This window comes from Lotus japonicus, chromosome 1, assembly GCF_012489685.1.
Source record: "Lotus japonicus ecotype B-129 chromosome 1, LjGifu_v1.2".
In the NCBI taxonomy this organism is placed as follows: Eukaryota; Viridiplantae; Streptophyta; class Magnoliopsida; order Fabales; family Fabaceae; genus Lotus; species Lotus japonicus.
Genome location: NC_080041.1, coordinates 93332247 through 93344995, shown reverse-complemented (window position 1 = coordinate 93344995; position 12749 = coordinate 93332247). Strand labels below are relative to the sequence as shown.

General features: G+C 42.5%; 3 protein-coding genes across 8 annotated transcripts; 1 reads left to right on the top strand and 2 right to left on the bottom strand.

Annotated features, from left to right (window-relative positions):
- Window positions 1-1193: 1193 nt before the first annotated feature.
- Window positions 1194-5138, bottom strand: LOC130727915 (pentatricopeptide repeat-containing protein At4g28010-like). Of its 6 annotated transcripts, none has more exons than XR_009015473.1 (3): window positions 2899-5138; window positions 2736-2809; window positions 1194-2258 (listed from the first exon to the last, which is right to left on the bottom strand). XR_009015473.1 is itself a non-coding variant. In XM_057579209.1 (2 exons), exon 1 carries the CDS (start codon window positions 5100-5102, stop codon window positions 2940-2942), a length of 2163 nt encoding a protein of 720 aa, XP_057435192.1. In that variant the 5' UTR covers window positions 5103-5138; the 3' UTR covers window positions 1194-2809; window positions 2899-2939. The 6 variants fall into 6 exon arrangements, 2 of the variants coding, with proteins under 2 accessions (XP_057435192.1, XP_057435191.1); XR_009015472.1 differs by having other exon boundaries at window positions 2371-2789; XR_009015471.1 differs by having other exon boundaries at window positions 1194-2504; window positions 2736-2789.
- A 149-nt stretch (window positions 5139-5287) lies between these two features.
- LOC130727914 (PKS-NRPS hybrid synthetase cheA-like) lies at window positions 5288-9023 on the top strand. Its single transcript, XM_057579207.1, has 5 exons — window positions 5288-6082; window positions 6183-7366; window positions 7453-7760; window positions 7833-8701; window positions 8796-9023. The coding sequence occupies exons 1-5, from the start codon at window positions 5819-5821 to the stop codon at window positions 8988-8990; spliced, it is 2820 nt and encodes a 939-aa protein (XP_057435190.1). The 5' UTR covers window positions 5288-5818; the 3' UTR covers window positions 8991-9023.
- Window positions 9024-10358: 1335 nt separating this feature from the next.
- On the bottom strand, window positions 10359-12400 carry LOC130727913 (protein MAINTENANCE OF MERISTEMS-like). Its single transcript, XM_057579206.1, has 3 exons — window positions 11740-12400; window positions 10894-11654; window positions 10359-10805 (listed from the first exon to the last, which is right to left on the bottom strand). The coding sequence occupies exons 1-3, from the start codon at window positions 12392-12394 to the stop codon at window positions 10464-10466; spliced, it is 1758 nt and encodes a 585-aa protein (XP_057435189.1). The 5' UTR covers window positions 12395-12400; the 3' UTR covers window positions 10359-10463.
- Window positions 12401-12749: the final 349 nt, after the last annotated feature.

Sequence of the window (12749 nt, the reverse complement as noted above, 5' to 3'; positions counted from 1 at the left end):
CCCCCAATTGTCAAAATAAATTATTTGAGTCCCAAATGTTAGTGACACGATTAATTTTGTCCCTTCCATCTGGATTCTGTCAATAAGCAAATGAAAGTGGGGGTGATGTTGTCCTTATTTCATGATGTTGCACTCCATCTCAGGCTCCGAATAGATCTTCATCTTCATAAAATAATCAGAAACTCAACCTCATCACCTGGTATTTCTCTTTTGTAGTCTCTGCAGCTTGAAGTGAACTACCCCTACAATCTTCTACAAGTAGTGGTGATGGTAGTGCTACTTGTGGATGCTGTTTGCAGAAGTTAACTGACTCAAATTCAATGCCATGGGGACATGCACACTTATAAACCACTTGACTTCCATTACTTTATGCCATCGGTGTTAATGTCTAAATGAATTATATTAATAGAAGCAACATTGAGTATTTCGGTCATACATTCCTACACGACTTCCATCCGACAGAGGAAAAGTTCCTGATCTCCAACATCTGCACCCAGGCACAGACAATGATCAATACTGTTGAACTAAAACATTATGCAAATAACTATGGATTTAAACTACATCAAACAAGATTAAAAGCAATGGAAAATTGAAGACTTAAACTAAACACACAATTTCTCATGATATTTTTTTTTTTGAACATTAACTTTCGAACTAAACAAGTAAGCAACACACAGCTTGCAGAATTTTATCTACATCAGCAGGAAATAATGAGTTGCTATGACTCTACGCAGCCAATCATACCTCGTTAAAATGAGTTGATATTTTTTTAATGCTTGTGCCTAATGTTAGTCCTCAACCACAACTCAATTTTTAAACACTAAATTGCAGTAAATTTCTCATATTATTCTTGTACAACTTAGACATATAGGTAAGTTTATTCTAATAATTGCAAGGATATATATCGCTTGATGAGACAACCAAAGTTTCCTGCTTTCCTTATCTTTTTAAGAAATTTGTTAATTTGAAATTGGCAAAATGGAAAAAAAGAGGCGAACAAAATGATTACAATTTCAGAATAAATAGGAGATTATCCGATCCATAAAGAACTCTGTCAACAACAATAACACTTCTTTTAAATTTTGCCAAGGAAATTTTGCATAGCCTCCTAAAACTTTATCAATCCATCCTAAAAAAAACAAAATATAGACGGCACTAAGAGTGAGTATCTTCGCAGCAGAGGTTGAGCCATAGTTTTTTTTTTTGCGAACAAATAGAAACTTTATTAATGAAGATATTCATGAGAACAATCCTCTCATGTAGATATGAAAAACAAAATATACAAAACAAGGAAAAGCCTCAACCCCAACTACTTCAAGCCAAAGGCCTCAAGTCCCCATTGCTGTATTGGTGCCTATGGCGACTCTTGAAAGAGCCTCATTAAAACCTTCCAAGGAAAAACCCAGTGGAAAAAACCAAGGGAGGAAAAAGAGTACTCAAACAAGAGCCAATCACCAAATAAACATGAAGCAATTGCACTGGGGAACCAAATAACAAAGCTAAAAAAGATATCAAACATGTATCTGAACAAAGAAATTACATGGGCTGTTCTATGTATCCTGCCGTTCAACACGTTCGGGTTGCACAGTATGCCGCTACACTCATCCAAACTGAAACCAATATACTGTCCCATTCATCTTCCCATCTCATAATAACACAGCCTTTACTATCCCTTCCAGAACCAATAGCAATACACCAGTAGATAGCAAAGACGTAACAATATCAGTAAATTTAAGCACAAACAGAGTTATTGAGGTAGTAAAGAGGCGTTGTTGAGGTAGTAAAGAGGCCTTGTATTATTAGATCCACGCTTTGCTAATGCATCTGCTTCTGTGTTAGCCTCACGAAATCTATGCCTCACCTCCATGCAATTAACCAAAGGAATGATAAAATCAATCTGATTTAGCAAATTAGACAGCTTCCATGGCCTATTTTTCCTGCGATTTACCCATCCAACAGCTAAGGAAGAATCACACTCAATGATGATAATATGAATGCAATGTTGATGACACAATGACAGAGCCTCAAAAATAGCCGTAACTTCTGCTTCAAAAGCAAAACCCACACCCGTGTTCTTGGAGAAAAACCCTCTAATTTCATTTTTAGCATTTCTTAGAATTCCTCCAATCCCGCAAATGCCTGGACTTCCCCTTGCTGCACCATCAACATTCACCTTCCATATTCCTGCATTAGGAAGAGTCCAGGACGCGTTTCGCACCTTGTGACCTTGCTGTGGTAGCCTAATATTCATGAAATCTCTGGAGAATTGATCAAGGTTGAGCCATAGTTAAGTGGAAACCATGATATTAATGGGATGTGAAGTTTGCAAATAAAAATCATAAGGTAAAAGAGCCTGAAATAATTCCATACAATGCCTATAAGGAAAATGGAGAAGCTAAACAAACCACACACTGATTCTTTAGCAAAAGCGAGAAAACTCGTTTTATCCTCAGTAAGTCACATTGACAGCAATATATTATTCAGTTGCCACTCCTTTTCCAAACCTTTGAACAGCAATAAAATATTAGCCAAAGCATCAAATTGAGACCTCAAATCTGAGCATAAAACATTCTCTCCAGCACAAATAGTATATCACTTCACATGTGTCAATGACAGAGCTTGTGACCCTAAAAGTGCAATTAAGCCAATAATATATTCTATACATACAAGAGTAAACCCAGCAATGGTATATTAACCCAGATCTAAGCAGGCATAAAATAGACAGGAAGTCTTACCTGATCAAAACCAGCGACTGAACAAGTGTGTCCTAGCATAAGAGATACAGCAACCTGAAGTGAAGCCAAACCATCTTGATAATTTTAGCTATTTAACCTCAGCAACAAAAGTAAACAAAGTATGGAACATAACTAATTAGACAAAAGATAATATAAAACTTACTTAAGCATTCCATGATGTAATGTTCTTGAAAACAAGAACTTTCATGCAGAAAATAATTGAAGCTCTGGATGAACCTTATTCAGTTTCATTAGGAGCTCGTTGCATTTAATGCTTTCTCCTTTAGATGTCTGTTGGGAAAATTTTGGAAGAATCTTCTTTATATCAAGACCTTTTGGAAAGTTGCAAAGGCATTCCAATATGGTAGAAGTTAATTTTGAGTCAAGGATAACATCCTTATCAGCCATTTGTTGAAGCAAGGAAATGATTTTTTCAGTCTCTCCCTTTAAAGTATAACACTTCAGCAAAGAATCAAATACAACCGCATCTGGTACATGACCACAAGAGACCATTCTCTCATAGAGCGACATGGCCTCATCTAACAGCCCAAGTTTTGAATATCTGTTTATTAACGTAGAAAAGGTAATAACATCAGGGACCAAATCGAATTGAACCATCTCCAATAGCAATTCCTTGGCAGATTTAAGATCTCCTGCTTTGAGGGTTCCATCAATTATTATATTAAAGGAGGCAACATCAGGATCATGATTCATATTTCTCATTTCTCGAAATAAATTCCTAGCCTGCTCTAAACTACCTTCCCTGCACAGGGATGTCATCAGTGCATTGTAATCATTTACTCCAGGTCTAACCCCACAAGCTCTACTTTTATTGAAAAGTCCTTTTGCAATACTTAGCATCTGCATTTTGCAAAGACCATTGATCATGACACTATAGGTCATTGAGTCGGGGGAAAATCCTAAGTCTACTGCACATTTCCATAGTTCCAATGCCTTAGTAAGTTTTCCAACATTTAGATAACCCTCAACCAAAATATTGTAAGTCACTATGTTACCAGGAAACCCCATTTGAACCATTGTAGAATGGACTTTTACGGCATCACGAAGACGCCGTTCCTTGCAAAGCCCCTGAATAAGAAAATTAAATGTGAAGACATCAGGCTTGATATGGAACTCCTTGCTCAATAACAGTGTGAAAAGGTCCATTGCCTCATCAATTTGGCCAACTCCACAAAGTCCTTTCAATAACGTGTTGTAGGTAATGGCATCCGGTTTCTTCCCCTTCTTCGCCATCATTTTTAAAATCCCAAGTGCATCATCAACCCGACCGTCCTTACAAAGTCCATTTATGATGACATTGTATGTTACAGTATTCGGCTCTTCCCCCTTTTGCAGCATCAAATCCAATACTTTCATTGCATCTGATGCCCTCCCATTTTTGCCCAGCCCATCAGCTAAAGTTGTATAAGCAACAACATCAGGATGAACTCCCCGAGTCGTCATATCATTCAACATTTTGGAGGCTTCTTCCCACTTCCCATCCTTGCAAAGAGCTTTCATGAAACAGTTATAAGTAACCACGTTAGGAGTAACATTCTTTTCCAACATCTCATTAAAGAGTTGTTTTCCCCTCTCAGTGTCACCTATGCTGCAAAAGGCACTAATGAGAGAACTATACAGAAACACATCTGCATCCAAACCCTTCATCCTCATCTCCTCCAACAAATCCAGACCCTCGCCAACCGCTCCACTCTTACAAAGACCATCAATCAAAGTACTAAATGTCACCAAATTCGGCGGGCATTCCCCGGCCTTCATGTCCTCAAACAAACCCCTAGCTTCTACCAATCTCTTAGCTTTACAAAGTCCATTTATAATGGTATTGTAACTAAAGGTATCAGGCAAAACACAATTCCTCTTCATTTGACAAAACAAAACCATGGCCTTATCACAATTATCACGAGTTTGACAAAAACCCTTCAACACAAGGTTGGAATTATACACATTAACATCAAAACCACGCTTTAACATCAACCCCAGAACCCCATAAGCCGAGTTTGGCTTGTGGGTGTTGACAAAACTCTCAATTAAAGCACTGAGGGAAGTAAAACTGGGCAAAACAGAAGCGCGTACCATCTTGGAATAAACCGACAAGAGCAGGTCATGGTGTCTCGCCTTTCGCAGGCTGTCAATGAGGGAGTTGCAGGACGATGCGGATGGCACTGAAGAAGGATCATCAACTGCACGGTGAAAGAGGGAAACTGCTTCGGAGAGAGAGGGAGGACGATTGGGCTTGTCAGAAACGTTGGGGATTGAAGAAGAAGAAGAAGAAGAAGAAGCATGGAAGGGAGAAACAGAAACGGAGAACGTGGAGCGAGGATGGTTAAGGAGGCGCTTAGGCATCATGGTTCTCTGTTTGTTGTTTCTGACTGAGAGAGTTCGTAGGTTGAGTCGGGTTTTGTCAACTACAATGTTAAATAAAAGTGAAAATTACACTCACGTCCTTATAGTTTATCAAAATAACAGTAAGCACCCCCTTTACTCCAACAGTCCAACGAGTCACGCAACACGCAAGTTTATGGGGAGTTGGGTTTGGGGCCTCCCCTATGGGGCTGCGCGCCCCACCTTTTTTTTTTAAACCCAAAAGTGCCCTACGGAAAGGTACTTTCCGTATTCAATTTAACTGAATACGGAAAGGTACTTTCCGTATTATATTTTGATGAATACGGAAAGGTATTTTCCGTATTTAACTCTGACAGGATTCCCCCTTTTTCCACCATTACTCCTCCCTCACCAACTTTCACCAACCCCTCACCAGCCCCCCTGAACCTCCTCAATGCCTCCAGACCACCCTCTCTCTCACCCTCTCCTACCTCACTTTCATTCCCAAGCTCTCCACCACCATCCACTCCTTCATTTCCCAAGCTCTCCACCACTACAACAAGTGTTGTAGTAGAGGTAAGTCTATGTGTTTATTTGTTGTTATTTTGTAGGATTAAGTAGTGGAAGTAGTTAGATTAAGTAGTTTAAGTAGTTAGATTAAGTAGTTTAAGTAGTTAGAAGGATGGGTTTTTGAATTCTGAGTCGTGATATAATACGGATTGTTATCTTCCGTATTGAATATGGAAAGGTACTTTCCGTATTCAGTATGGAAAGTAACAATCCGTATTCGGTATGGAAAGTATATTTCCGTATTGAGTATGGAATGTAACTTTCCGTATTCTCTTCCAGGGATGACAGATTCATTTTTCTTTGGTGAGTCACAATTGATTGAAGCTGGATTTCACAATGGTCAACCTGAAGAGGCCACTACAGAGGTGCCACCACCAGCATTTGTGCCCCCGTGTATAAGTATAGATGTCTCGCATTTATTTGCAACTGATCAGGTATTCTTTGAACATATTTTTGCATTGTTTTGAGAGTGTAATATATCAATTCTTATTATGTCTTGATCACCCTTGTAATCAATTCTTATTATTATAACAGATTTTCCCTACCCGTGATGATCTTATCAATTGGGTTCATGGAATTGCGATTGAAAATGGATATGTTACGTTGATCACAAAGTCAGATTATGGTGGGAATGGAAGCAGAAAAGCTTATGTCATGTTGGGGTGCGAGAAGCATGGTAAATATGTTCCTTATAGAGACCCTGACCTTGTTGAAGGGACGAGATCACAAAAGACAGGTTGTCCTTTTAGACTAAAAGGACGACCTAGGAAAAATGGCATAGATAGAGATTGGCGGCTAAAGGTGATGGAAGGTATACACAACCATGAACCAGCTAGGTCACTACTTGGGCACAATTTTGTTGGTCGTCTAAAACCCGGAGAGAAGGAGCAAGTGGGAAAAATGACAAGGAGTTGGGTTCCACCGAGAAAGATGTTGTTGACTTTGAAGGAAAACAATCCTTCAAACTTGACTACCATATCTCAGATTTATGGTGTTTGCAAGAGGTTAAGAAAATCCCTCCGCGGGGGATTGACAGAAATGCAACACTTGTTGAAGAAGTTGGACGGTGACAAGTATGTCCACTTTGAAAGACATGAGCCTGGATCGGAAGTCATTAGGGATGTATTTTGGGCTCATCCAAATGCTATCAAACTGTTCAACACATTTCCATATGTAGTGATTATGGATTGCACATACAAGACAAACAAATATGCAATTCCCTTGCTTGAGATTGTTGGACTGACTTCCACAGATAAGACATACTCCATAGCCTTTTGCTACATTGTTAATGAGGGCACAGATGACTACGTTTGGGCACTGGAGTGTATGAAGTCTCTATTAGCTGATCAAGCCATGTTGCCTAAGGTGATTGTTACTGACAGGGATCTTGCCTTATTGAGTGCTGCTAAGCAAAGCCTTCCTAACACTACACATTTATTATGCTTGTGGCACATCAACAAGTGTGTTTTGGCAAAGTGCAAACTCTATGTTGGCACAGATGATTTTGCTGAGTTGGTTATGATGAAGTGGGCAGAGGTGGTGGATGCTGCAACAGTTGAAGAATTTGAAGTGAAATGGATGCAATTGTTTAATATGTGCAAGGCAAAATACAGCAACTTTACCTCCTATTGTTCTACTACATGGTTGGTTCACAAGGAGAAATTCGCCAAGGCATGGACAAATCATGTGATGCACTTTGGAACAACAACAAGTAACAGGTAAAAAAATTACATGAGCTTAATTTATGCGTTGTTTGTTCATTTGATAGATTGTTGTTAATAAGATATCTATTTGTTGTTTGCAGGGCTGAGGGTGCACATGCCAGTTTGAAGAAGATGTTACGGGATTGCAAGGGTGACCTGGCCACTTCATGGGATGCGTCGCATAGTTTGACATGTAATCGACATACTGAAATATTAGCATCGTTTGAGCGCAGTATTCACAGAATTGATCACATTTTCATGTTCCCATTTTACACAAATATTAGAGGATTTGTGTCAAACAAATGTCTGCAGCTCATCGACGATGAACATATAAGAATGAAGTCCTACGGCGGATGCGATTGCTTGTTGAGAGAGACTCATGGACTACCTTGCGGTTGTGAACTTGCAGGTCACCGGTCAACCACTCTCTTGTCAATTAATTCTATTTGTTATTGAAAGTGACACTTTTGTGAACTTGCAGGTTATGAAAGAATTCCATATGAGTCAATTCATCCATTCTGGAAGAGACTGAGTTGGGAGCATGTACCTGAACCTGTTGCAGATACTACCAGCAACCATATTTGCGGCATGAACCATGGAGATATGCAACCAGAAGTTGAGGCATTGACACATTATTTCAGTTCTTTGGATACTGGAGGGCAGAGTATGGTAAGGAGGAAGCTTCAAGCGATCTATTGTCCTGAAAGCAGTTCACTTTGTACTCCTGCGGTTAAGATAAGGTCCAAGCGCACTCTTAAGGCGAATGAGAAAATACCACCTAAGAATAAAGCAATAGGATCCTTGACTCGTGATCTTTCAGGTTTTGAACATGTTGATAGGGAGATCAGAGAGGCAAAGAAGGTTTCACAACCACCAAAGAAGAAGAAGCGTGTGAAGAAGTCTGATACAAGCTATTTCATGGGTCATTTTCCAGCCTTTTTCCACCCATATATACAAACAGTTCAGAATGTTGAGGATGATGGTAACTGTGGCTATAGAGCCGTTGCTGCATTACTCGGACTACCATCAGGTGAGGAAAGTTGGTCATGGGTTAGGGCAGCGTTGATAGAAGAACTTGAACGACACAGAGGGTTGTATGATGAAATGTGGTCCAGACATGTGGTTAATGCCTTACATTCCCGACTCACTCTTCCTCCTGGTGATCCGGCTACCGAGGATAAATGGATGCAACTGCCAGAGATGGGATACCTTGTAGCAACCAGGTTCCAAGTGGTTTTCATATCCATCTCCTCTACGGGTTGTTGGTCATACCTTCCACTAAGAGGAGAAGGTCCACCGGATGTACATCCTGTTATAGCTGTTGGTCATGTGATTAATCACTTTGTACAGGTATTTTTTGATTGAGTACACTAATATCCAATTGGTGAATTGATTTGTTGTATTTGCAAGTTATCTAATTTTATTGTTATTCTCTATAATGTAGCTCCATCTAACTCCTGGACATTCTATGCCGCCAATTGCTCTCCAGTGGGAACGGTATGTTGATCCTACATCAGTAAGCTGGTGCGCCCCATATGGTACACGTTTAGGAAGATTCACATCAGAATATGAAGCTTGGCTTGTTACTTTTGGTGTTCCTCTTATTCACCAAAGCTATGTAGACATCACCTCAGATTGACACCACACTTTTGTGTGATATTCATTTGTAAACGCTCTGTAATATTAATTTGATGGGCCTTGCCTTTATGATGTTCATTTGTTGCTTTTAATAATATTAATTTGATGGTCATTGTTATATTGATGGGCCTTATTATTTTGAATCAGCATCAGGGATAATTAACATAGACAACCACTCTGTCATCAGAGTCCTGTCATTTTCATCCACCCCATCATCAGAGTCCTGTCATTTACAACCACCCCATCATCAGAGTCCTGTCATTTCCAACCACCCCATCATCAGAGTCTTGTCATTTTCATCCACTAAATGACGAACTTGAAACCTGACATTACTATCTACCACCAACCAACCCCAACCACACTTGTATTATCCACCAAACACCATAAATCTTTTGACCATTCTGCTATAAATCTCTCTGGGTTCTTTATTCTTCTTCATCCTTTTCTTCATGTCTTGCTTTCGAAGATAAAAAAAAACAATGGAACAAGACTGGGATGCATTAGTCCGCCGTTGCAAACGTCAAGGCAGCACTTCTAGCAGCTCTCGTCCTCTCATTCCTGGGCCAGCTGGCGCCGTCCAGGCTGCCATGTATGGGCGTAGATCCAACCCTAACACACTACTCATTCCGACCCAAGAATTTGTGAGGCGTGCTCTCGAAGACAGATCAACCGAAACCGATCCTGATTTCAATTCAAATGCTTGGCTTACAGCCCTGCAATTGGTGGAATCTGCCACTCCGCTGGGCACAATCACAACGAATGTTGAGAGAGTAGAGAGTGTTGTTGCTGTTATTAAATCATGCACTCCCAATGGTTTCGGAGATGCCAAAGTTACCCTCAAGGTATTTGCTCGCTTTTGTCCAGCTTCTTTAACCGTCAATTTGTTGTCTCATTTTCTCTCACGATTGCATTGATTTAGGACCCTACGGGCACCGTTGACGCTAGCGTCCATCGCAAGGCCTTCACTGACGGGGAATTTAGGAATGTCATAACTGTTGGATCTGTTCTTGTTCTCCAAAAGGTCTATTACCTTAAACATTAATCTTGCTTCCTTTGAACAAGTACGCATTAATCTTTTAAATTTGCAATTTACTTGCAGGTTGCTGTGTTTGCACCGAGTAAATCTGTTCGTTATCTGAATATAACGTTGCCCAACATAGTCAAAGTATTTCCACAGGATAGCGGACCCCACGACTTCATCGATATCACTGAGGATTAATTTTGTTTTCGTGTTGCTTCTGAATAATTTCGTGTACCCTTTAAACTGTTTGCCATGAATTATTTATGTTACTTATCCTGCCTTTGATTATTTACGGTGTAGTTATACGGGTTTTTTTCAAGAGAGTCCTAATACAAAGAGTCGGCATATAATGAGTGAAAATAGAAAGCATGATTAATATAAAGAGAGTCCTAATACAAAGAGTCACATGTCATAATATAAAAATACAAAAAAAATATACAAATATATAGTCAATCACTCGCCCCGACCCCTACCGGCCCCTCTACGACCTCTAGGTCCACGGGCTCTGCCTCCACGGCCTCTGCCTCCACGCGCACCCTCTGCAGGAGCACCCTCTCCACGGGCTCTGCCTCCACGGCCTCTGCCTCCACGCGCTCTGTCTCCACGACCTCTGCCTCCTGCAGCTCTAGCTCCTCGGACAGCAGCAAAGGCTACCCCCTGGGTACCAATGAAGGCATTGGATCTAATAAGATCCAGCGCCCTCTCAGTGAGGGATCGGGAATGCGTGCCCTCTGCAGGAGCATCTGACACCTCGAGTGACTGCTCCAACAAGTCCACGGCCCGACGCATAACAGTCTGCAAAAATAATGTAGATACATTAGATACAAATAAAATATCATGAACAAAAAATCACAATTGAATGGAAAATAAAATTCAAACTTACCACTGCACTGAACTCCTCCCTCCTATCATCAGGGATGATGAACCGATGGGACACAGCGCTGTACCACCTCATGTAATCCTCCACAGCCTCTCCCGGATATGTAGCGGGGATCCCCTGAGGGCGGAGGTGCGACGCAAACTCAGCAAAGGCAGCATCTGCGGTCTCAGCAAGGGACCCAGACGTCTGGATCTCAGAGGGGTGTCGAGGGACATCCTGTATGAAGCCAAACTGGCGCAGAACCCTCTCTGGTAGATGCCGTCGAACAACACGGCCAAATGGCGACCGGATGTAGCCAGAATACATGGCCCTCGGATCCCGTGGTCGATGAGCCCGATGGTCCTCAAATGGGGTCCATATAACGTCATCCACCGTCAGCTCATCGAGCATGACTCGCCTCTCATCAAGGCCTGCATGCCCGACCCGGGACATAGCCCACCGCCGCGCCCTAGGCTGGTCCTGCGAGTACTCCGGATCCGCCCTACGGATAATGACGCGGTCAGAAAGGTACTCGTAGACCCATCCTAGCAGGAGCGAGTTAAAACCTCCCATCTGGGCCGTCCCCCTCCTGGACGCTCGACTAAGCTGGTCGTATAGCGTAGCGAGCGCAATCGCGCCCCACGCGTACTCGCACACTCGACCAAGATCCTCCAACATCCCTATCCAGTAGACGGTCGTATGGTAGCCTCCGCTCTTGCTAGCAAAGAGCGTGGCGCCTAGCTGGTTCACCAGCCAAATCCGTGCAGCGTCCTCATATCGGTGCTCTACAATGAAGTGAATTAAGTTAATAGTTTATAACAATACAATAATAATAGATACAAAGACAATACAATAATAATTAAGACATACCCGCCAACGCAGCCTCATACCGGGTCTGCAAGACCCCAAAGCGAATAGTCTGGGACCTATTCGTATCAAACTCAGCCTCATAAATACCAACAGATCCTCCCATCAACTGAGCACAGAGCGCTGCACACTCGTCCCTCTCCCCCCTCCCAGGCGTATAGAACCTCGACCCCATGGGGAGATGGAGAAGAGCCGACACGTCGTCCAAGGTGATAGTCATCTCCCCGAACGGCATGTGGAAGCTACTAGTCTCCTCATGCCATCGCTCCACAAGGGCCAAAATAAGGCCTGCATCTGTCACCGGGTAGCTGCAATATGGTAGCTGATGAAGACCCGTCTGCTCAATCAACTCTCGAACCCGCCTGTGACTGTCTGAATCACCATCACAAGCAAGGTTCCAAACCTTCCCCCCAGCTGTGGCCACCTTCAACTGTCGACGGTCCACATACCGCTCGTCTGTGCGTAGGAGTGCATGCCACGCCCAGGGAGCCTTGTGATCAGCATAATGGGTGAGGAGCGATAGCTCAACAGGCCCCCCCGGAAACGGCGGCAACCTCTGGATCAGGTCCTCCTCGCCACCCTGTGCCCCCTGCTCTGGCGGCAGGACATCAGCATCAACAGTAGGCGGAGGAATACTATCCTCGTCAGATCCTCCCATGCCGGATGAGGCCTCGCCTGAGGACTCCTCGCCTGATGACTCAACCATGGGAGAGGGTGGAGAAACAACTGTAGGTATCTCAACCGTGGGAGACGGCGGATAATCAACCAGAGGAACCTCAATCATGGGAGACGGCGGAGAAACAACTGGAGCTGAAGCCTCCACCGCCTGAGAGGTTGCAGCATGATCGCCGCGCCGGCTAGAAGCATGTAACCGCCGGTGTCTATCCTCAGTAGCCCCGACATCCTCACTAGAAGCATGAGACCTCTTTCTGTTCTTCATTCTCACTATATATTCAGAGCAAACATTCACTATATATACCATTTCAGCCATAGACAGAAACATGATGCAAGCA

Coding starts and splice junctions, on each gene's coding strand:
- LOC130727915 (XM_057579209.1), bottom strand. CDS start 5,102: ATGATGCCTAAGCGCCTCCTTAACCATCCTCGCTCCACGTTCTCCGTT.
- LOC130727914 (XM_057579207.1), top strand. CDS start 5,819: ATGGAAAGGTACTTTCCGTATTCAGTATGGAAAGTAACAATCCGTATT. Junction 7,367..7,452: donor GGAACAACAACAAGTAACAG/GTAAAAAAATTA, acceptor TGTTGTTTGCAG/GGCTGAGGGTGCACATGCCA. Junction 7,761..7,832: donor TTGCGGTTGTGAACTTGCAG/GTCACCGGTCAA, acceptor GTGAACTTGCAG/GTTATGAAAGAATTCCATAT.
- LOC130727913 (XM_057579206.1), bottom strand. CDS start 12,394: ATGGGAGGATCTGACGAGGATAGTATTCCTCCGCCTACTGTTGATGCT. Junction 11,655..11,739: donor GTATGAGGCTGCGTTGGCGG/GTATGTCTTAAT, acceptor ACTTCATTGTAG/AGCACCGATATGAGGACGCT. Junction 10,806..10,893: donor GGGAGGAGTTCAGTGCAGTG/GTAAGTTTGAAT, acceptor TTATTTTTGCAG/ACTGTTATGCGTCGGGCCGT.